General features: G+C 38.8%; 1 protein-coding gene across 2 annotated transcripts; it reads left to right on the top strand.

Moving 5' to 3' along the window:
- Positions 1–938: 938 nt before the first annotated feature.
- Positions 939–14440, top strand: LOC119499904 (b(0,+)-type amino acid transporter 1-like). Of its 2 annotated transcripts, none has more exons than XM_037789142.1 (13): positions 939–1224; positions 3066–3188; positions 5760–5907; positions 6704–6946; positions 7819–7944; positions 8044–8143; positions 8433–8477; positions 9135–9258; positions 11555–11658; positions 11913–12009; positions 12243–12392; positions 13600–13774; positions 13976–14440. In XM_037789142.1, exons 2-13 carry the CDS (start codon positions 3072–3074, stop codon positions 14035–14037), a joined length of 1491 nt encoding a protein of 496 aa, XP_037645070.1. In that variant the 5' UTR covers positions 939–1224; positions 3066–3071; the 3' UTR covers positions 14038–14440. The 2 variants fall into 2 exon arrangements, with proteins under 2 accessions (XP_037645070.1, XP_037645062.1); XM_037789134.1 differs by having other exon boundaries at positions 3063–3188.
- The last annotated feature ends 8472 nt before the right edge of the window (positions 14441–22912 follow it).

Raw genomic sequence — 22912 nt, 5'->3', positions numbered from 1 at the left:
TTTTTTTTGGTCATACATTTTTGTTCTCTGGGTTACTGAGTTCATATGTTTTAGCAGATTACCATGAGCAGGCGAGGCTGGCTGTCTGCGGCCGCTGTTCAAATTCTCTTACAGGCTTCATAAAAACATGTCATTTGTATTTCAACAATGCCTCAAGAGCTGCAGCCATCAGAGGAGGTCAGTGATACAAAGCAATAGTAGATGAGACAGTAAAACTTCCAGATTGTTGTCATTTGACTAGCCATGTCCTGTATTATTTTGTTAGACTTAAATTTACTTTTATAAATAGTGTAAATAAATAGAGCACAGTGCAAACCTGCTACTTATTTCTGTTTATGAGACTATATCATACTACACCCTGCACATTCATCAAAGGCTGAATTATTGAAGTTATTCCTACCTTTGATTTTAAATGTTAAGAAATTCAACTTAAAGCATTCCTCAAAAGTCATACATGTGCTATTGAAAACAATCCACAGATCTGCACATTTTAGTGCACAAATTTCTTCTTTTTGTCCGACTATATGAACTAGTTTGTCTCATATTTATAGCTCAACCCCTTGTCATTTCAGAGGCTTTAACAGTCTGCAACGAAAAGCTGGAGTTTACACACACGTGCAACGAAGCAGAGGCTTGACATTTCAACACAATTGATGCTGAAGTGGAGACTAATAAAAATCTGATAATACACTGATTAAAAAAAAAGAAAGAAAAAAGAAAGAAAACAGGAGAACATACTGTAAAGCATAAAATGCAAGTTGTCTGACAGAGAGAGACTTTTGAAGAGAGGCAGATTAGAAAGGGAATGTAACACACATACACAAATGTACACACACACACACACACACACACATTCAGGGGTGTCATGTGTCCTTATCAAAGAAGCATTGTGGAGGCTAGGTACGCTCAGCGAGGAGGAAGTTTCTCAATGTTTTATGTTGAAAATTGAAACTGTCCTGAAAGTGTCTAAAGAGCAACTCTGCTTCACCCACCACCCTTTCATCCAGGGCTGTCCAGGATGTCCAATCAGATGTGAGAACCTCCCACTGGAGCGGTGTGCTCGGTCACAGGGAGCCCCAGGTTTTCATTTGTATCAAGACATTCCTGCTCTCCTCTGTTGAACTTGACCCAGTATCATTTGTGGGTTGTTCATATCTCTGTTACCTGCTGGGGCTTGAAACATTCAAGGTTTATGGAGCATTACTGAGGTGGTTTTCGTCATATGTGAGTGAAAGATTTGTTGAAATATGTATTTATTCATCTATTTATTGTCATGTATCAAGATCAACTTCTTTAACTCAGCTTTATCCATTACATTACATAGTTATCACACAGTTATCACAACATTTTGAAGTTAAACACTAACATATTGACTGAGTGTGGTCTATACTCTCTATCTAACTATGTATCTATCTATCCATCTATCTATCTATCTGTCTGTCTATAAAATTATATCACAATCAGAAACAATGGTTTACACAGGGTACTTCTTTGAATATATGGTGGTCCTCTTACAGCAAAATTAAAATCCACCCTAAACCAAAATAAAGAATTTTAGCTGCTTTTCTGTAAACAAAGTCTCTCTATAAAAGACTAAACCTGTCAACCCTTTTGTGAGCTGCTCCACTGACAGTTACAGTTTTTCTCCATCGCTTTGGCTCATTATCTTTTTTAAACAGTCTTAAATTTCTCTAAACTGTAAAGTGCAATTATCACAACTGTTTGATGGGACAACACAACTCTATTTGCATGTTTGCAAAAGGTAGTAACTCACTCAAAACACTTCATTCATGCTTCAAAACCTAGTTATTGTGTCAGTAAACTGGCTAATGCCACCAAAATGAAAATTGTTTTGTCATCATGTGAGCCGTGCTGGTCAAAATGTTTACATGTTTTTTCACCAGTCAACCCTGTAAATTATTCTTATACTCTGTACAAATCTCTGTTTTGTTGATATTGACTACTTCCTGCATGCTACTATACAAGAATGTCAGTTTTATATAGCTGAAGGTTCACACTGAGCTTTTCAGATTCACATTTCAACAGTAGGTCAAAGTTTACTGAGAAAAGTCAATACTGTAGTATGTTGAAACAGTAATAGGTGTGTTTATACAGTAAATATATGTGTAACAATGTGTTACATGTATTTTAAACTCACCCTTGATCCTTCATGTAAAGTCATATACAGTAAACAGAATATGACACAAAATGACATCTATGCCTAAAAACAAAGCCTGCAACAATGAAAAAAATAGGTAAGAAACAACAAATTGTACCTCCTCACAGTACGTAACACCATGTCATTATGCGATATACATGTAGTCTGGCAGATTTTGACAATTGAATGGATCATTTTGCATGTGATGGCTCAAACGATGAAATAATGTTTAGAAGTTATGAAGAGTATTCAGACAATTTCTCTGAGAGTCAACTCCTCAGTTTTGATCAGAGACGTGTGCAAGTGGTTATTGTGCAAATTGTAGACAATTGTTCTTTCTCTTTGCACACATGTGCCAAAACACATGCAATTTGCTTGAATGAATGAGCAATTCTAATCTGTTGTGAACAACAAACAAATTGTTCAGAGATTTGAACCTATTGTTTTGAAAAAAATAATTCTCATTTGAGAATTGAGCCAAAGCAAATGAGAAAAACTATAATGCTGTAAGATATCACTTGGTATGTCTATACATTTGTGGCTCAGAACCACTGTGCCACAGTGAAATATTCATAAACCTAAAGAAACACTGTGCAAAGTCAAACTCAAAGTCAAAATCCGGATCAAGGCCTTTTACAGTAATACAATCAGTAAAATCACAGGATTAACAATGTTAATACAGTGGGTGTTGGATGGAAGTTGTTTTGCTTGTGTGAGCCTCATTGTTTAGCTAAATGAGAGGAAATTATACTGCAGGTACTAGCAGGTCACATTGTTTCCTTGTAAACCTTATCAAGATTAGACAACTTAACAATGCAACATAAACTAATGCTACTTGTGTCATTAAAAAGTCATGTAACTTGTGTAAAATGTGGTCATGCATTTGCGTTTTCTCATGCACTAGCAGACTGAAATGGATGAAGACAGATCCATGAAAAGGAAGGAGTCACAGAACAGCTCCACCGGCCACGGCTTGGAATGTCTGACCAAAGACAAGAAGCCTGTGAAGGCTGCTGTGCTTCAACAAGATGTGAGTGTGTGTATCTGTTTGCCTGTATGCGTGTGTGTTCCTGAGAACAAGTCTGATTAGGTGTTCACACAGTAGGATCCCACCATCCGTACCTTTTCGCAGTAATGGGGGCTTGATCTGAGTACCAGGGAGTACCACAACAACCGTCTCTACATATTAACTCCACAGTGATCCACTCAGTGGGGTTGTCCAGACCCCCTAAGCTCCCTAAGCCCTAATGTGAATTTACAGGGACTGAAAGGATAAATTTCACTGAATAAATTAGAATTATTATGACAAATTAAAAACTAGCACTACCTAATTTCTCCTCACTCTACTAAAAGTGTATTTAAGGTGACATATCTGGTTAGTTGAGATGAAAAACAGGCCATCATGATGAAATCCACGAAGTGTCTATGTTGCTTGTGGATGAATTTGGATTCTTTCTAAGCATCCATTCCAGTTGCAAATAACCACATCATAGTGGTCATTAATCATTTTTGCATGCTCAGATAAAACAAGACCAAAGTACAGCCATACGAGCAGCTCTGTAAAGCTGGACTTTTGCACAGTGGTGCTTTAAGCTAAATACTAAGGTTAGCATGCAAACATGCTTGGTAATGTTTACCATCTTAGTTTAGTGTTTTATTATGCTAACATTTGCTAATCAGTACTAAACACAAAATACTGCTGAGACTGGTGGGAATATAGTAGTTAGTGGGTCACTAAAGTCATTAGGATCAGTGGGCTACCTTTAGGTCTGAAAAGTGAAGCCAATACTGAAGCGTCTTAAACTTGCCTTCTTTCTAACAGCCAGCAGGGGGTGACTCCTCTGGTTGTAAAAACAAGTCTGATTGTAGAGAAGTCCCTACTTGACCCTACTTCTCACTTGATTTATTACCTCAGTAGACATTGTAAACATGAGTTTATGGTCTCAATCGCTGGTTTCAAGTCTTCGCCATCTTTATGGTCTATTTGACTTTAAATAGACCATAAAGTTAGCCTACTAACTACAAGTTAGCCACGCCCTAAAGTTTAGGGCGTGGCTAACTTGTAGTTGACAGGTTGCTACTACAGCGTTGTCCGGCCTGGGAGTTGTCCGTGTTTTCGTCTTAGAACTTTAAATCTTTTACAGTGTGTTTTCAGTTCATGAAAGTTAATTTTCACATTTTTGGTCGCCTAAATTATCCTGTTCAGCATTTGGCTGTACTTAGCTCTACCCTCTCGAGTCACTTCTGGTTGCAAAAAACCAACATGGTGACAGCAAAAATGCATCCGAACTCGAGGCTTTAAAATGTCAGTCCACAAACCAATAGGTGACGTCACGGTGACTATATCCACTTCTTGTATACAGTCTATGCTTAGGATACATCCTAAGGGGCACAATGAATGTGTTTACCTAATATCATGGGGATCCATTTAGTTGTTCTTGAGACTTTTTACTAAAAAACAACAGTGTCGGCCTCGGGGTGGCTCAAGAGGAAAAGTCAGGGGATCACCAAAGTCAAGAGGCGTCTTCCTCCTCTGGGGACCATGAATGTCTTTAAAAGAAAATCATGACAACCCATCCAATAGTTGTTGAAATATTTCAGTCTGGACCACACACATGAACAAATCTAAAACAAAGGCCTTATTTCTGCAGTTTTTGCAACATTGTACATAAAACATCTATTTGGTACACAGCAAAAAACTCGCCTTTTAGCTTTGGTTGGCCTTCATCTAATTAGAAGAGGGCTCACAATGGCCTTTACACAGCTGGCTTTGTGTGGGAGATGCAGGCTATCCAGTAGATTAGATTAGAGGGACCTTGAGGATGTGCCTGATATCAAACGTGTGAAACTGATTCTGTCTGGTGATTGGAGACACTGAGACTGACTCCATTAGATATCTCCTTATGATGTGTTACACATGACTGTCTGTCGAACATATACGCTGGAAAGACCAGATTTGTGTTGAAATAAACAATATACTCAAGTAAGGACAACTTGTAACGAGGAAAGTTTCCTTATAACAATTTCTGGTTGAATTTCCCTGCAGATATAGGGAATGTACGGAGCTACGGTAGACTATTATTATCTGTCACCGGTCTATTCATCTGTCATCTGTCAATCGTTCATCATCAGAAATGTATAAAGTATGTGTGAAAGACAAATACTCATATAAAGAGAGGCTGACATAGGCAAAGGGGCCATATATTATACAATTAAAGTTAGTTAATGATATCAATTCTTACGAATAAGGAGATCGATAGTCTGGCGACCTGTCCACGGTGTACCTCGTCTTCTGTGGTTAATACTGCATATTTAATCTACTTGTATCTTGCAACATGAAACCTATGACATAAGCCTACCTTTGTGCTTGACTGTATACTATATATACTACAATTCGGCTTTTGAATTTTATTCACTCTGCAGTGTTTTGTGTTATCTTTTGACACTTGACACTTAAACAGCCAGCGGATTGCACTCTTACCCTTTACCCTCCAAAAATGTCCGACTAGCTGTCGGTGACGTCACATTCCCATTTCCTACACCGTTCAAGAAGTTCAACTGTATTGAACCTGTACCATTGTTTCTTCATGTGTGTTCTCAGATTGGTCTGATAAGTGGTATCTGTCTGATTGTGGGGACAATGATTGGCTCGGGCATCTTCATCTCTCCCAAATCTGTTCTGCTGTACTCTGGAGCTGTGGGACCGTGCCTCCTCATCTGGGCGGCCTGTGGCGTGTTAGCCGCTTTGGGTGAGAACAACATCCAAACCAATACATCACTTTACAGTAATCAGCATGAGAGATGTCTGTCTCTGTGCTTTCATTTCTATATCTTAATATAGAGACTGGCTCAGAGATTCATAGTGCACTTAACCTAATACACATTGCTCTTGTCATATTTTTGGCATCTTCTTATGGGATTATTTACTTGATTTTAAAGCAAAAACATACATTACTATGTACGTAGTCATTGCTAACACACAAAAAAGATCTGTGTAATGAAACAATTATGAGCTGCAGTTTGTTTGGCTTTGAACCTTTATGACATATAAACTTTATTTCAGATTAGTTTTCAGGTCACTGTGATCTTGGCACGTTTACTTGACCACTCCTCCTTAGACCATAATAAAATTCCAGGGAAAACACTGGATCGGATATGGTTTACGCAGTAGACTCATTTGTATTTTGTTTTCTAAAGTCTATTATTATATTTCCCCTTAATCCCTTTATTTCCTTTTCAATAAAAAAAAACTAACAATTAATGTGAAATGTGTTGTATAATATTTCACATAAACTATCACCTTTAGTCTTTTAGTCTACTCTCTATCATTGAGGTTGCGTTATTATCCTTGGGGATAAAGTTATTAACACAGATCTGGCTTTAAAGGGTGTATGCAGAGAGGTTGTTTGAACCTGTTTCTTTGTAGGAGCAACTTCTGATCTTTCCTTGATTTTTTCTACCAGATGCAATTATAAAAGTCCCCTATGAGTTTGTTTTACATCTCTCCTCTTCTCTCTGCGTGTATCTGTATGTGTGGCTAAACAGGAGCACTGTGCTATGCTGAACTTGGCACCATGATCACCAAGTCAGGGGGAGAGTACTCGTATTTAATGGAGGCTTTTGGTCCCCTCCCAGCCTACCTTTTCTCCTGGACCAGTGTCATGGTGCTGAAGCCCTCGTCCTTCGCCATCATCACTCTGAGCTTTGCAGAATATGCCTCTGCTCCTTTTTACCCCGGCTGTACTCCTCCTCTTGTTGTTACCAAGTGTCTGTCAGCAGCAGCTATATGTAAGTTTTACTTTAATCCTTGTGACTTAAAGCTGCAGTGGGTATAATTGGAGCAAATATAATTTAAAAAAGTTATTTTTATAAAACGGTCACTATATCCTGACAGTAGTGCATGAGACAGGTAATCTGAAAAAAATAATGTGCCTCTGTGTCCTCCGGTGCTCCTAATGGCATCTGCAAGATTTCACAGACCGGAGAAAAACAACCAATCAGAGCCGAGCTGGAGCCTGCCGTCTCTGAGCAGCTGTCAATCAGTCGCGACCTCTGATCAAACGGTCAAACTAGGCAGCAATGATCAAATATGAATCAATATTCTGTTACTGTAATGCCTATTTCTCGCCTCAAATGTTTTCAGAAACATCTTGTAGTGTACTGTTTAGCTGTAAAATGTGAACGTTTGTGACCTGGCAACCATGTTGAGATAAGCTGAGGAAATACAGAGCACCAAAACACTGGCCAACTATTTTTTAATTAAAAATTTGCAGATGTGAATAAAAAATGACCTAAGTTTAAAGTTATAAGAAAGACAGCTTGCCTGGTGAATGATATACTGTATGTTCAGTACAGTTTGTAATTAGCTTGTCTGGGGACTCCAGGACATAAGAGGCAACATAGTTCACTGACAGCTTTGACTATATGCTATATCTAATTCTCTACATCATTACAACAGTTTAACAAGACAAAGGAAAACAATTGTGAACTATTATATATATTATATAACATTGTTCACATCTACGTCAAAAGGAAAGGGACATTTTTTAAGTAATAAAAGTATAGAAATAACTCTTCTTTGAGATATGCAATTCATTTCAAATGTCTAAGAAAGAACGTTGTTCTGCATTTATATTCTTAAATTTCTTGTGTCTTCTCAGTTTTGATCGTCTCCATCAACTGTTTGAGTGTCAAACTGGCGAACTACGTGCAGAACTTCTTCACTCTCGCCAAACTTTTCATCATTCTTATCATAGTGGTAGCTGGCATGGTTATGTTGGCACAAGGTGAGCCTGCTTGTACTACCAGTGTCTTGAATATACAACTCTTTACGTTTAATAATAACAATTAACATTACATACGTATTGTTGTGTATTTGTGTGCAGGAAACACTGAGAATTTGTCAAATGCGTTTGGTGGCACATCGCCGTCTGTTGGATCAATCGGACTTGCATTTTATAATGGGCTTTGGGCTTATGACGGATGGTAACGATTATACTTAACTTCATTTTGCCCTTTAACATGATGTATAGGATTGACCACACTCCTCTCTAAAGCTATGCATTGAAGTGTGCTTTCTCAACCGATACGATGAGCCTTTTCCTGCAATACTGACTTTACATAAGGAGCACTGTGACCCCTCTCAGCCTTTCTCTCTTTCTCTGCCCTTTCTCCAAATGTGTGGATTCAACCCTCGGAAAACCAAAGAAATTTGTATTTCTTATTTTATGGCATTATGCTGCCTTTAAATGACACATATTCCTTGTTTTCTTAGGAATGAATTGAATTTCATTACAGAAGAGCTGAAAAACCCATTCAGGTAAGACAAATTAAGACTCATCTTTCATTTTGAAGAGGTCTTTATCAGGGCTGGCTTAAGGCAGAGACCATATAGGTGGTCGACCAGGGCGCCACTTTCCTGGGGCGTTGGTCCCCCTTTAAAATAAATAAATAAATAAATAAATAAATAAATAAATAAATAAATAAATAAATAAATAAATAAATAAATGCCAGTGAGTGCCCTTGCTCTTTTTTGCATTGAGAAATGAACAAATAAAGAAAGAAAGAAAAAAATACACTTTTCACCCCTGTAACTCTCGTTACAGCAAAAATGATCAGGGACCAATTATTTATTTATGTTATTATAAATACAGTTATTTATAGAATTAAAAATGTTAATTTCACTCCAAACCATTGTGATGTCTGATGTGTGTTGTGGTTTATGGGGCCAGGGTTAGGTTTCTAGGGGGTTGAACCCTAAACCTAGAGTGACGGGGCTCCAAATCCAAATTTCGCCCAGGGCTAGAGCCGGCCCTGGTCCTTTTACTTCTCATTAGTTTTAAGAGGTATCTATACAAGTTTTTTTTTAATTGTGTAATTACATTAATTATGTAATGGTCATTATAAACAGTCAGAGCAGCATGTCTGACAAGGTAGGCTGCACTTAATAAATCGATTTTCTGTCAATTCATCTCAGGAACTTGCCACTGGCCATCCTCATTGGGATCCCTTTGGTATCTGTGTGCTACGTGTTGGTCAACGTCTCCTACTTCACTGTTATGACCCCCACCGAAATGCTGGCGTCTCCAGCTGTTGCCGTGGTAAGAAGCATAAAAGGTTGCCATGGTTATAGGTAGAGACGTTGATAGCCAGGGAGTTTTGAAATTAGATTGCGTCCGTAAATCCATACTAACATGCCACTTAGTACGCTAAAATAGTATGTGAGATATTCTAGTACGTCCGAAGCCTTAGTATGGAACCAATAGCTAATTGCATACTATTTCCAGTGAAATATTACACTACGGCGGCATAAATATCAATGCAATAGTGACTATTTTAAATTAATTCACACTATGATACTAACAAACCGTCAATTTGGTCACATGAGGTTGGCCCAGATCACCATGGTTACATGGTTACAACGATAGTACACATATTGGATATGTAGTGCACAGTGTAAGATTTTGGACAAAGCCTAAGTTTGTAATGTCTTGGTGGTGTTCGCGCTGTTAGCACCGTTAGCTGTGAGCTGCTGGCTCAGCCGTCGCCATGTTGAGAGCTGTGCGGAGGCAACAGAAATGCTCCCAATGTTGCATTTAGCACCTTTAAATTAAAAGAAGATTTACAGTAGGGGAGAGTGGGGTAAAATGAGCCAGTGGGTAAGTTGACCCACCCCCTGTATCTTGGCAACTGTGATTATGTTTTGTCATGTGACCATAAATTCAGGAAGTACCCATCATTTCTATCTTGCTGTGATGGAGTTAAGCACATGGGAGAAGTAGTAAGTACTTTTTTACACCAAAAACATTTTTTTTCCCAGTCAAAGTAAATTTTCTGCATGTCAGGAATAATGAATGTTAGGTCAAAGCAAATTTATCCAGGTCTAAAAAAATATATTATACACGTTGGTGATTTACTAAGGTATAACACCATGTTAATCCCTTCGCTAAAGATTAGCCTGAATTGCTAAACTGGGCCATTTTTTCCAAAATGGTAGCTATGGGGCAAAGTGAGCCAAAGGCTATGGGGTAAGTTGAGCCAATGGCTCACTAATATTCTACTATTATTCCGAGCCACTGGCTCAACTTACCCCACCATAAATTAACCAAATGAATTCTCTGATGTATAAAATGGTATTACTGTTGAGTGTTACACAACTTGGTTTGATTTTTTTATGTGTTAACCTTTATAGAAGAGGGAGATAAAGGAAGTTAAAACAGTTGGTTACAGTGGAACAGCAGAGGCAAAGAGGGTCCTCACAGAGGTGGTAGACAAGGAGCTTGCAGACCATATCAAGAAGCTGGCTGAACAGTTCCACGGCTTTACTCCAAAGAAATGCTGTGAACTGGCATTGGAATTGGCAGAAAGAACAACCTTCCTGTCCCCAACAACTGGAAAGAGCAGGGTTTAGCAGGTAGGCCTAGGTCAAACCAAAGACCAAGACGAAAATCACAGCGTACAGCAGTTCTGAGGAGAGTGTGATGCCATCCCATTTGATGACACTTCTGAGCATGAGAGTTCTAATGATGAGAGAAGTGAATCAGACATCACAGATCTGTCAGTTGGTGACTTTGTCATAGTAAACTTTGTATCCAAAGGCAGGAGCTACCATTACATTGGCTTGGTTGAGAGCCTGGAGGGCAACGAAGTGAGTGCAAGATTTCTCAGAAGAATCCGGGGGAACACTTGACGTGAGAAGCCCACCTTTGTATTGAAGGAAAAGAATGAGGCATCTTTTCCACTGAGTGATGTGCTGAAGAAGCTACCTCAACCTCAAAAGGCTGGAGGAACTGCAAGAAGGGAGCAACAGTTCATATTTCACTGCAACCTTGACGACTGGAATATTGTTGAATATTGAATGATATTTTGATTGTTCAATGGTCTTGAAACTCACTGGTGGTTTGTTCTCACAAGTTCATAACTGTGAAACTGTTTGTTAACACACTTATGCTGAGGTTTAAACTTAAAAACTCAGATGTTCAGTTTACCCCACGATGGCTCAACTTACCCACTGACTCGGATCAACTTACCCCTTACCTGGGGCAAGTTGAGCCACAGGAGCACTTTTTTTGGGAAGGTCATTTTTTCCAGACAGCTTTGTGATGGATGCATGCTGATCATTTCATTTGATAGGAGAGATCCTGAATTTAAGGTTCAAGTTTTCATTCTGCTTCTGTCTCATTTTTCCTAACCTCGAGGACAGCATAAGTAAAAATTGGCTCATCTTACCCCACTCTCCCCTAATGAGAACTGCCTACAGCAGCCAATCGTTTTTTTCACATATGTTTACAGTATGTGTATCATTTTTGGTTATTCCAACAAGATTTTTCGATTAAACCTCTTACAGTTCAGTATTCCCTTGTCTTTTCTGAAGGTTTTGTTTGTGCCTCCTTATAGACTTTTGGAGACAGAGTCCTTCACCCTCTGTCCTGGATCGTTCCTCTCTTTGTTGTCTTCTCGACATTCGGCTCTGCCAATGGAAGCTGCTTCACCGCTGGCAGGTAAAATAAACAAATGTCAAATTATTTACGAAATACAGTAGGTGTAAAACAATGTGATGGGCATATTTGTAGGTGTGAGAAAGAAAGCACCAGTAAACAGACTTTGAATTAAGTGAAAGCAAGAATACTGATGTGGCGTTAAAGACTTTGACAGACAAGAGGAAAGAGATAGAAGTTAAAAAAAGAAAACTCAAGAAAGTGCAGTACGAATACTCAACAACCCAAAACATATTTCTATCTCTTTCTTCTCACAGGCTGGCCTATGTATCTGGCAGAGAAGGTCACATGGTTAAAATCTTATCCTATATTAGCCTGAGGCGCTACACTCCAGCCCCTGCTCTCATATTCAATGTGAGTCCTGCATATTTAATGATTCCCTTTCAGTTTAGTCTTACATGATCAGCTGACTTTTTAATGATTAAATCACTGCATGGTCGTTCACTTTGTGTTAAGTATAGTTTGTGACAATTTAAAGTTTATAAATTTTACAATATATCATGCAAGTTCTGATAAATAATTGATTCACTGTGTTGTTTCCTCATAAGTAGACAACTATTTCTCGGTTTGGTTTCTGTCTGTTTTAGGGTGCGTTGGCTATTCTCTACATTATCCCAGCAGACATCAACATCCTCATTAACTACTTCAGCTTTGTTCAGTGGAGTATTCATGGTCTGACAGCGCTGACTATAATAGTCATGCGTTTCACCCGAAAGAAGCTCCATCGACCAGTTAAGGTGAGGTTTCGCTGATCCAAGAGTTTTCAGTTGTCTTTTTTTGGAGGAAGCTCCTCTTTTATAGTGGTATGACTCAACAAGTTTATGGTTTCTGGTGCTTTGTGTTATCTTGAAACTGCAATCTGTATCTTTACGCACAGTCAAATGAGTCTAGTGCCGCTTTTCTGTGATTGTTTCAAGTCATTGATGTTGGTATGCACAGTGATAGTGTTATGAACTGATTAGGTGGTGAGACAGTGAATATAATATTTGCTGAAGAGGTTAATCTAGACAACATCTGCATTTTTAACTGGACAGGTGTTACCCGATCAACATTTCTTAAATGTACAGTGTGTAGGATTTGGCGGCATCTAATGGTGTGGTTGCAGATTGCAACCAACTGAATACCCCTCCGCTCACTCCTCCCTTTCCAAGACCGCAGTAACGTAACCCGCCAAGCGCAAAACCGTGGTAACACCGTTCGCCTCGCTCAGAGGCCATCCATACCATAATAACACTACTTTAGGAGCAACTGAAGTCAGATGGCAGCTGGCGGTACCAAGGTTTTGCACTCTGCGGCTCACTTAACCGCAGTTTCACAAATGTGTCGGAGAACTACGGTGGCCTTCAGGTAACACAAAAACATGAAAGGCTCTCTCTAAAGCCAGTGGTTGGTTTGTCCGTACTGGACTGCTGTAGAAACATGGCAGCGCAACATGGCGGATTTCACGAGTAGGACCCGCTCCATGTAGATATGAAGGGCTCATTCTAAGCTAACGAAAACACAACACACAACACACAATTATTATACACTAATGAAAACATGGTTATGAATATTATATTCCATTTCTGCGAAATCCTACACACTGTTCCTTTAATAGAAACCCCAATATAGGCTTGAATTTTTAAAATGAAATCAAGCTTTTGCAAACACACTGTCTTTTTTGTCTCACCTCTATGCACTAGATCAAATTTTAGTCTTATTTTTTGCTTATGTTTTTGCTGGTTGAAAGTGAAATGCCATCAAGTTGATTTTTGACTCTCAATAGGCTTATGCATTATTTGTTTGCAGTTGTAGAAATAATGAAAGTGTCCGTTTGGAGCTATAATTTATATAAAATAATATTGTATACTATTTAAGGGAATTCAGGTGGGGTTGTGATCATGGGGCAGAAGCACAAGTAAACACTTAACAGTCGACGTTGTGTAATTGTGTGACTACTCGAAGGTGCCGATTGTCATACCAGGCGTGATTATCCTGGTGTCCTGCTACTTAGTCCTGGCTCCCATCATTGACAAGCCAGAGCTGGAGTACCTCTACTGCACTATCTTCATCTTCAGTGGACTTCTCCTCTACTACCCTTTCGTCCACCTGAAGGTCAAATGGGCACGCAACATCATGAGTAAGTTTACTCTTCATTTTTACTGAAATTCAGGAGTTTCTATCAAAATTGAAGTTATTGAAATATGTCTGATAATTCTTGACCACCAGTATCCTATAGAATAAAATGGTTGCTCAAAACGTACAACTCAAATGAATTAAATACAGTTTCATGTTGTGCTGACGACGACATGGAGACCTCATGACTTCCGTTCCCCTGTAGGGCCCATCACCATTCACCTCCAGCTGCTGATGGAAGTTGTTCCTCCTGAGAAAATCGAATGAGAAGGGCCAGAACTGACAACCAGGATAACTTCTGCTGCTTGTCGTGAAAAACATGTCGAGGCTGGTTTTGGAGAGAACGGGATACAACTTTGGTGCCCAAAGTGGATCAGAGCCAAAATAATCAGAGTTCACCTCTGTTGAATAGCTGCATGACGAAAGTAAAAAGGGGATGCACCGTGTTCATAAACCTGCGTACAGGTGTAAGATCGTTTGTCATGTGGGTTCAGAGATGGAATAGAAGTTTCTAGAGAGTGAATACCTCTGCTGTAATTAGAATTCACTTAAATATTTAGTTAGATATTTAAAATAAAAGCGTAGAGGAGTTTGACCATATTCTCACGATGTCTCTCTCCACATGAAGAAATAAATCACTGACAAAAACTTTTATTAAAGAACTTAACCACACCTTTAGCAATCATTAAGCAACCGTGTTAAACATTTTCATAATGTGTGCAATATAAAACGTTTCCTGGGCCAAAGATCACCTATGTTTCATGTGTAGCTGCTGAAGGAGTTACTGTAGATATGCATGAATCTGCCCTTGACCAAAGGGAAGGGGTAAACGTTTTAAAAGGAGACAACATGAAGGGTCAGCAGATCATGCAACAAGATGTGGAAACATTTATTTATTTACGTTTCTCCTGTGGTTGTAAACTCAAGCTTTCAGAGCTTCTTCAATGATGTTTGTGCTTTAGCTCCGTATCCTTTGTGAAACTGTGTGTATTCTGTCTATTGTATATAGGGTATAAACTCACAAACAATACAGCCAAGTGTGCTGTGATTATGAGATATTATGAGATATATCTGCTATTGACTAGACACCACAAGCTGTTTCCCTAAAATGTGTTGGAGTTGACTCTACTTCTGGTAATCTTAAACATTATGAACTTCACTAAGTTGACACAAAAGGCAAATATCTCACACTACTCTTGTGGTAAATATGAATTTGGTGGTTTATTTATATAAATGCATACATGTGTGGGCTATGTATTAGTCTGTGTATGTGAATTAGTTTTATTTATTTATTTTTGGATTTATTTAACCAGAAAAAGCCTCAATGAGATTACAAATCTCATTTTTAACAGTCTCCTGGCCAAGACAGCAGCACCACATAAACAACAAATAACAGTTACAAAATCTTAAATTTCAGGTCACAGCATAAAAAATAAGACTCCGGTCATCATATTCTAGGGGCAAACAGATCAGAAAACACGTCCACAGGCTATACTGTAATACAGTATCCCTCAGCTCCTTCAAACTATGTTTAAAAACATTTAAAGAGACCAGCTCCCCTAGACCCAAACCAGTCTGCGGTAAATTCCAAGCTGCTGGAGCAGCGTACCTAAACACCCTTTTTCCCATTTCAAGGCAGATGTTGGGGACATATAGCAAAAGTAAGTGTTATGAATATGTCACAGAGCGGAGATGGTAGCTTCCAGCATTTTTCAGATGGATACATTTACAAAGATATGAAGGAAGCAAGTTAAGAATTGCTTCATAAATAAGGACATGCCCGTGATTAGTTCTATGGGTGGACAATCCAGGCCAACCAACCCTAGCATACAGGGTGAGTGAGGGCCTTAAGGTTTGTAATGAACCTCAGTGCTCCATGATACACAGTATCTAAGGAGTGAAGGCACTGAGAAGATGCATGCATATATAAAACAAAAAATCACCATAGTCAACCATAGACATAAAAGTAGCAGCAGCAGCAAGTCTTCGTTTGCATCAAAAGAAAAACAAGACTTATTTCTGAAATAAAAACCAAGCTGCAGCTTGATGCCGGGGATTTTCAGACCTTTGCTTATGGAAAAGACTGTCTGGTTATGTTTGTGGCCACAGTTATGAGTTAAGAGCAATAAAATGAGTGATTTGACTGCATCAAGGTCCCAATTGTCCACCAGATGTCAGTACAGCACTGTCAAACAGAACTGCAAAATGACGATGTATCATTATCATATTTCTATAGTAGTATTATTACTATATTATATCTTCATGTATGTATATTTAATATCTAATATTACTTTAATGTTATTGTGATTAATGGCAGTGGTGGAAGAAGTATTCAGATATTTAACTTGAGTAAAAGTAACAATACCACAGTGATCCCAGCTGACATTGGGCAAACGCGGGGTCAGGTCGCCAGACTATCACAGGGCTACTCTCCTATCTTGCATTCAAAATCTTACTTAAGTAAAAGTACAATAGTATTAGCATCGAAATATACTTAAAGTACCAAAAGTAAAAGTACTCATTATGCAGAATGACCCATTTCAGAATAACATGTATTATATTACTGGATTATAATTATTGATGCATTGAGCATCACTTTAATGTTGCAGCTTGTAGCTTTTCTTACCTAATATACTGCTGGGCGGCTTAACCTGTAATAATACATCATACTTTATATAAATTGATATATTTTGTATTAATAATTCAAACCTGCAAAGTAACTAGTAACTAGAGTTATCAAATAAATGTAGTGGAGTATAAAGTACAATATTTGCCTTCAAAATGTCGTTGCACAAAACGGAAATACTCAAGTAAAGTACAAGTACCTCAAAATTGTACTTAAGTGCAGTACTTGAGTAAATGTACTTCATTACATTCCACCACTGATTTATGGTAGTAGTGGTTGCTGTAAAAGTAGTGAAAGGGTGAAGATTTGGAGCAGTAATCTTAATGATTGTTGTCATTATTGTCATAATATGAAGTCAACACCTTACCTTGGACGGCAGAATGAGTAAATCTAAGTAAAAGTAATATGTCTCTGGCCAAGTATATTGTATGTTAACACTATGTAGTTTCAGAATTAACACAGGCATGTGTAGAAACTGCATTTGGTCTTGGTTGCCCTCTAGGGGCACACAGTCTCTCCACAAATAGAGTCAAACTATATCCCCCAGTGCGATGGTGTAAAAGTGAAGGTTTTCTATTGCAGGAGCCACTAAATCTGCATTGGCTGGTCTGAATGAGAGGAAGCTGCTCAGCAACTTCTGCCAAATTAGGTTGGAACTGTTTAGAGAAGCAGCATGTTGGTTATGTGGCCTGTTGCATTTGGCTCCATTTAAATGTTCATGGTGCTTCTGATAAAAAATGCTGTTGTCCTGCAGAATAACCAAGTCAACGGGTCCCACATGAAAGCTGAGTACATGTTGACAAGATGCAGGACTGATCTTGGCAGCGGACAGCTCAAAGATGGAGTTGCGATTCAGTGCACATACAGTGGCTGTAACATAAATGCCCTGGCTTACTTCATTATATCGCCTCCTATATTTTTGGGCTTTTGGAAATGTTGGACTGAACAGCCAGACGAGCAGTTACGTTGTGTTTCATCACTCTTTAATGGGCATTGGGTCCCAGGATGAAAGAAACAACATTGTTCATTTGGGTCCTCGGAAGAAAAAAGTAACCTCTGAATTTACAAAAAAAACCTTTATGATGCAAGACAACTCTCCACTCAGTGTCAGTGGAGTTCAGGGAGCTCAGGGATTTGATGGCATTAAACCTGCAGTAGGCAGAATGTTTTTGGCATTATTGGGCAAAAAATCAATAAAGATCTTTCAGCATATTGTAATTCAAGTGCTCTGAGAGAAAACTAGACTTCTGCACCTCCTCATGGCTCTGTTTTCAGGCTTTAAAACATCTAGCCTGTGACGAGAGACTTTGGCCAATCACAGGTCATTTCAGAGAGAGAGCGTTCCTACTGGCTGTTCATTCAACGGAGGCAGCTGTCAATCATTCGAGAACTCCGACCAAACGGTCAAACTAGGCAGTGCTGATCAAATATGAATCAATATTATGTTACTGTAATGCCTATTTCTCACCTCAAATGTTCAGACACATAATTTTTTTCAGATTACCTGTCTCATGCACTACTGTCAGGATATAGTGAGCATATTATAAAAATAACTTTTTTTATTCATATTTGCTCCAATCTCGCCTACTGCTGCTTTAAAGAATGAGACTTTTTTGTGGTTTGTGATTATTCATGTTCAGAGATCACAGGGAAGTGTGATTTGTGGCTCTGTTGGATATGTGTGTGTGAATGTTCATGAATGACTCAGCGTGCTTGACAACATGAGGCATCATTCATCCCGCTGCTGATGGTGAGGGGGCCGGGCAGATGAAGCAGTTTACTGCTCAGCTCAATTTCATGAATACAAGCCTGCTAAATAGATCAGATGCATACAGATTGTGTTTTACTGGTTTGACATTGTCCCCCATCAGAAAAGAAACACATAACTCTTTCTTGACATTTTGTTACATTGGATCAGTGGTGGAAGAAATACTCAGATCTTTTGCTTCAGCAAAAATACTAAAACAACAATGTAAAAAATACTCCATTACAAGTAAAGTCATGCATTCAAAATCCTACTTAAGTGTTATCAGCAAAATATGGCCCATTTAAACTATCAAAAGAAAAGAAAAAGAAGAAATAAAGTTCTACTTCATAAAGTGTATTAATTTTTTTTTTTTTTTTTTTTTTTGCTTTTCTCTGATCTTTGCTTTTTTTGTGAAATATTGGATCATTTTACATCTTTGGGCCTCTAACAGTTGTTTAAACTAGTGGTTTAGTCTTTAACAATGGGTTGTATATTATAATCCTATCATATGAATTGTTTTAAAGGACCAGTGTGTAACATTTAAGGGGATCTACTGGCAGAAATGGAATAAAATATTAATAAGTATGTTTTCTTCAGTGTGTAATCACCTGAAAATAAGAATCATTGTGTTTTGTTACCTTAGAACGAACCGTTTATATCTACATAGGTAGCGGGTCCTCTTCACGGAGTCCGCCATGTTGCTCCGCCATCTTTACTACAGTAGCCCAGAACGGACAAACCAAACACTGGCTCTAGATAAGGCCCTTCGTGTTTTCAAGTTTTTGCGTCGGCCACCGTAGTTTTCAGTTGGTTGCAATCTGAAACCTCACCGGTAGATATCACATGGTTCCTTTAATGTAAAATCTCAATATGTCACAATATTTCCCATTGAAATGTAGTGGAGTAGAAGTATTAAGTAACGTAAAACGAGGTACAAGCACGTCAAAAGTGTACTTAAAGTTAGTCTTGAAGATCTCCGTTTTGTTCTCTTTGGCGGCACCTTTGGCGATAAAAGGTAATTGCGGGTGGATCTCATTTCCCAGAGATCCAAACAGTGTCGCCTTTCCAGGGAATTTCTCCACTGACACCGAGTTTGTAACACTGCAAATACAAGGGGCTTTCAGTGGGCCATAGGCTCAATCATCATTGTATTACATCATTTGGCAATAAATAGGTTGGTGACTCAACACACATTTATTTAAATGAAAATCTTCAAGATTATTACTTTAAATACAGTTCATGTGTAAGCCTACCACTGCTTTGAATTCATATTCAAAAGTTTAGTTTAATACTCACCTGCATATTTTGGGAGAGTGAATTGAACCCAAATCTTTCTGGCAGGAAAAGGAGATAATCAAAAATGCCACATGTGCTGTATCTGATGCTAACCTGCATTACAACCCATCGTGAACATACAACATTTTTACATGCTCGCATATAAGTTTTCCAGGCTGTATAACTTTCCTAAAAGGAGACAAACTGGTCATGTAAGCTGACTGTGATATAATCAGGTTCAGTTGCTTCCTGGCTGTCCTGTTTATTACCAGCTATGGCTTGTCCTAATCAAACTTTGCATTAGTGCAGTGGTAGATTGATTAAACATTAATATGCTAAATATTCTGATGAAAGTGAATGTGCACTCTAACATATGCACGCACACTTTCTGTACATATGCATGCAGCCTTGTCTGCATGGACACACACACACACACACACACACACACACACACACACACGTACAGTACACTCAAATATCATCTCATTAATGGAACGACAGCTCTGATGAGAACTCATCTGCATATTATTATCATCACATTACGGCGCTTTTCCAATCAGTTACTGAATTAGCATTCGGATAAGAAGCTCGCAATCATTCAGCGACCTTTCCCAAAAAACTGCATTGTAATGTGTCAGTAATGAACATATGCTACAAATCAAGTCTGCGCTTCTTCTGATTGTTTTTGGATTATCAGAAATTATACTTCAAGACCTCAGACAGTGAAAAGTATTCAATTTGCAAAAGTTTGCAATTTCCTGTAGCTCAAGGTTTATCTGACATCCTCTTGATTCGAATATTTGACTTATTCACCGTTTGCTCCGCTGAGGATTTTGTGATATTAAATTAGACTTAATGGTTAGAAGTGGCTGTAATTTCAGAGTTTAACTGTAAATGCACTCAGCTCACTGATTTTAGCACCTGAGGGCAGAGGAAATTAAGTCTCACAGTGAGAAATAACAGTTTCGCAGAGCAACACAGTTGGGGAAAATGAACCAAATATCACTTAAACACCCAGCAGAGGAGTTTATTTTGTCAACATGACCTGTTTTCCTCCATTGGAGGGCACACTTGAACAAGCAGTGGCGGTGAAGTGAGCTGGAGCCATTTCATGTACACTGTGATCCTTTTACAGTAGAGGATCCACATCCATTTTTTCCCAGACACATTCCCCAGATTTGTGGCTCACCCCCACCTGGCACGGCTCCCAGAAATGTCCTGGCATTGCCTTTAGTGTTAAGAACATTATGAAAAAATGCTCTTCATTTGAATTATTATGTTTCAAATGACTGTTCTCTCACAACTGTCTCATTAATAACTTTGACAGCCTTTCTCTTGCCACTGTGAATGCCTGTTTGTCTTTCTTTCTTTTTCCAGCCAGAAGTTGGGCCTACTGCTGATAAGTTTGCTGAATAAAGTCATTTGTGGCATTTATGGGATGATGTTGATTGCTAAAATGTAGTAGAACAGTAGCACAAGTAGAAAAGAGTCTTGAAATCAACTCAGTAATGTCAGTTACACAGAAATATATATCTTACGTTTGTTAATATTAGGTAACATTAGCCATCAAAGCTACTGGTCCTACCAGAACAAGACAGGCCGTAGCAGTGTGCAAGCTGTTCTCATACACCGTTCGTAGCTATACCTACAAAAAGTAATGCACTAATTTGTATATATCCAATGAATCAGTTCGTATGTAATCCACATAATTGTGAACCAGGTATAAAGAGCGTCAAATGCGTCAAATAAACAAGTTTATTTTGAAAAGACTGGGGCGCAAATTGACACGTGCGTCACGTGTTGCTGGACATTCATAGAAAAATGCATGAAAAATGAGGAATAACTTTGCATAAGATATCATACAAACCATTGTATGAGAATATGTTGTGCTGTAGCAGTGTTAAATTGAGCAAGGGTGTGTTTCATTGCTTATGAATTGTGTTGCGAAACTCACATAGTCTTGCTTTAATTCTCAAGCATTGTGTGGGAGAAGCTTCCAAAAAGACCACATATTCATGTTATTTATTCATTATTCATTCATTTATCATTTTGGCACTTGAGTTGCCTTTTGTCTCTCTGTCACACACACAAAACACAGTTGCTCATCAATCTTAAATATGTGGATTGGTTTGTTTGCCTCATATGTTTCAACCGTTACCAGGTGTGGATGAGCTGAGCCCAAGGCGGTGGACACTGCTGCTGATAAATTGTTAATGACACGAGTTGACCTCTGTTTTCTCACAAACTCTGCCAGCTTACGGGGGTTTTACAATAAAAATGACTTCTGCAATGACTCCTACATCAAGGACAATTAATTACAACAGAAACCTGAATTTCAGGGTGACTTTTTTTTGTCTATGCTGCCATCCCTTGTCTTTCTCTTTAAGTACGCATTCTGTCTCTCTTACTATCCATTTATTTCACTGTCTTCCTCTCTCCCTCACACCCTGTGCACTATCTCACATACTCTTCCTCTCTCTCCCTTTCTCCTGCCAGGATTTTCTGTGTATTCCCTTTGATCATCCTCCTCCTCTTCCTCTCCTCGTCCTGTTTCGCTAACTTTAATTGAGCAACTTAGAGATCAGTGGATGCCATCGTGAACAGTCACTCACAGGTGAAACCTCAGATCATCATACTCAGATCATATATATACATATATATTTATGTGTGTGTGTGTGTGTGTGCGTGTGTGTGTATACATAATGTAGAGATATTTGCATGTTTGTGTTTCCCAAATTTGTATGCACATATATGCACGCCTGTTCGTGAAAATGTCAGGGATCTGGAGTGGAATTTAAATAAATATATATATATGCTGTATATAAAAAAAGTGGTGCTTGCTAATTGTGTTGCTGTGCATGCTGCGCTCTTGCACCCGCTGTAGTTTCTGGCTGTTTAGCGAGTCTTTGATCAGCAGATAGTGAGATGGTGGGGAGGCTGGTTATGCCGGCTCCCCCGCCTGATGCATGGGTGGCTTCACTGCACATTCTGCACACAGTGGGAGGCTGGACGGCTGGTGTGTGTGTGTGTGTCTGTGTGTGTGTAAAAGAGTGAAAGAGAGACAGAAAAAGAGAGAGGAAGAGGCATAGAAGAAGAAGAGAGGCAGAGGAATAGGTAGAACATAGTTTGTGGTGAAATTATCTCTCCTTTTCCCCTCATTTTGTCTTGAATGAAGGAGTGCAAACAGGTTTTGCTGGCTGCCTGGCAGGGTCCTCTCTGATGTGCATCATCCCTGCGTACTTCTAAACATCACCTACAGCCACTGCTGCTTCACAGCCGAGTTATGATCTCTCAGCTCCTTGTCAAAGATGGTTTTCTTCGTCTGTCTATGAGCATTTGTGCAGCTGGAAAAATCATATTGATAAAAAAACACAATCAACACACAGCAAGTGCATTACATTACGCTGTTTTGCAAAAATGCAGCCACTAGCAGGATTGTTATGTCATTCTGTTATTATTAAATATCCCTAAAATCCTGGCCATCAGTAAATATC

Source organism: Sebastes umbrosus, chromosome 2 (assembly GCF_015220745.1).
Source record: "Sebastes umbrosus isolate fSebUmb1 chromosome 2, fSebUmb1.pri, whole genome shotgun sequence".
Taxonomy (NCBI): Eukaryota; Metazoa; Chordata; class Actinopteri; order Perciformes; family Sebastidae; genus Sebastes; species Sebastes umbrosus.
The sequence above is the reverse complement of the archived record's forward strand: the minus strand, read 5'-3'. Positions and strand labels throughout refer to the sequence as shown.

Coding starts and splice junctions, on each gene's coding strand:
- LOC119499904 (XM_037789142.1), top strand. CDS start 3,072: ATGGATGAAGACAGATCCATGAAAAGGAAGGAGTCACAGAACAGCTCC. Junction 3,189..5,759: donor CTGCTGTGCTTCAACAAGAT/GTGAGTGTGTGT, acceptor GTGTGTTCTCAG/ATTGGTCTGATAAGTGGTAT. Junction 8,478..9,134: donor GAGCTGAAAAACCCATTCAG/GTAAGACAAATT, acceptor AATTCATCTCAG/GAACTTGCCACTGGCCATCC.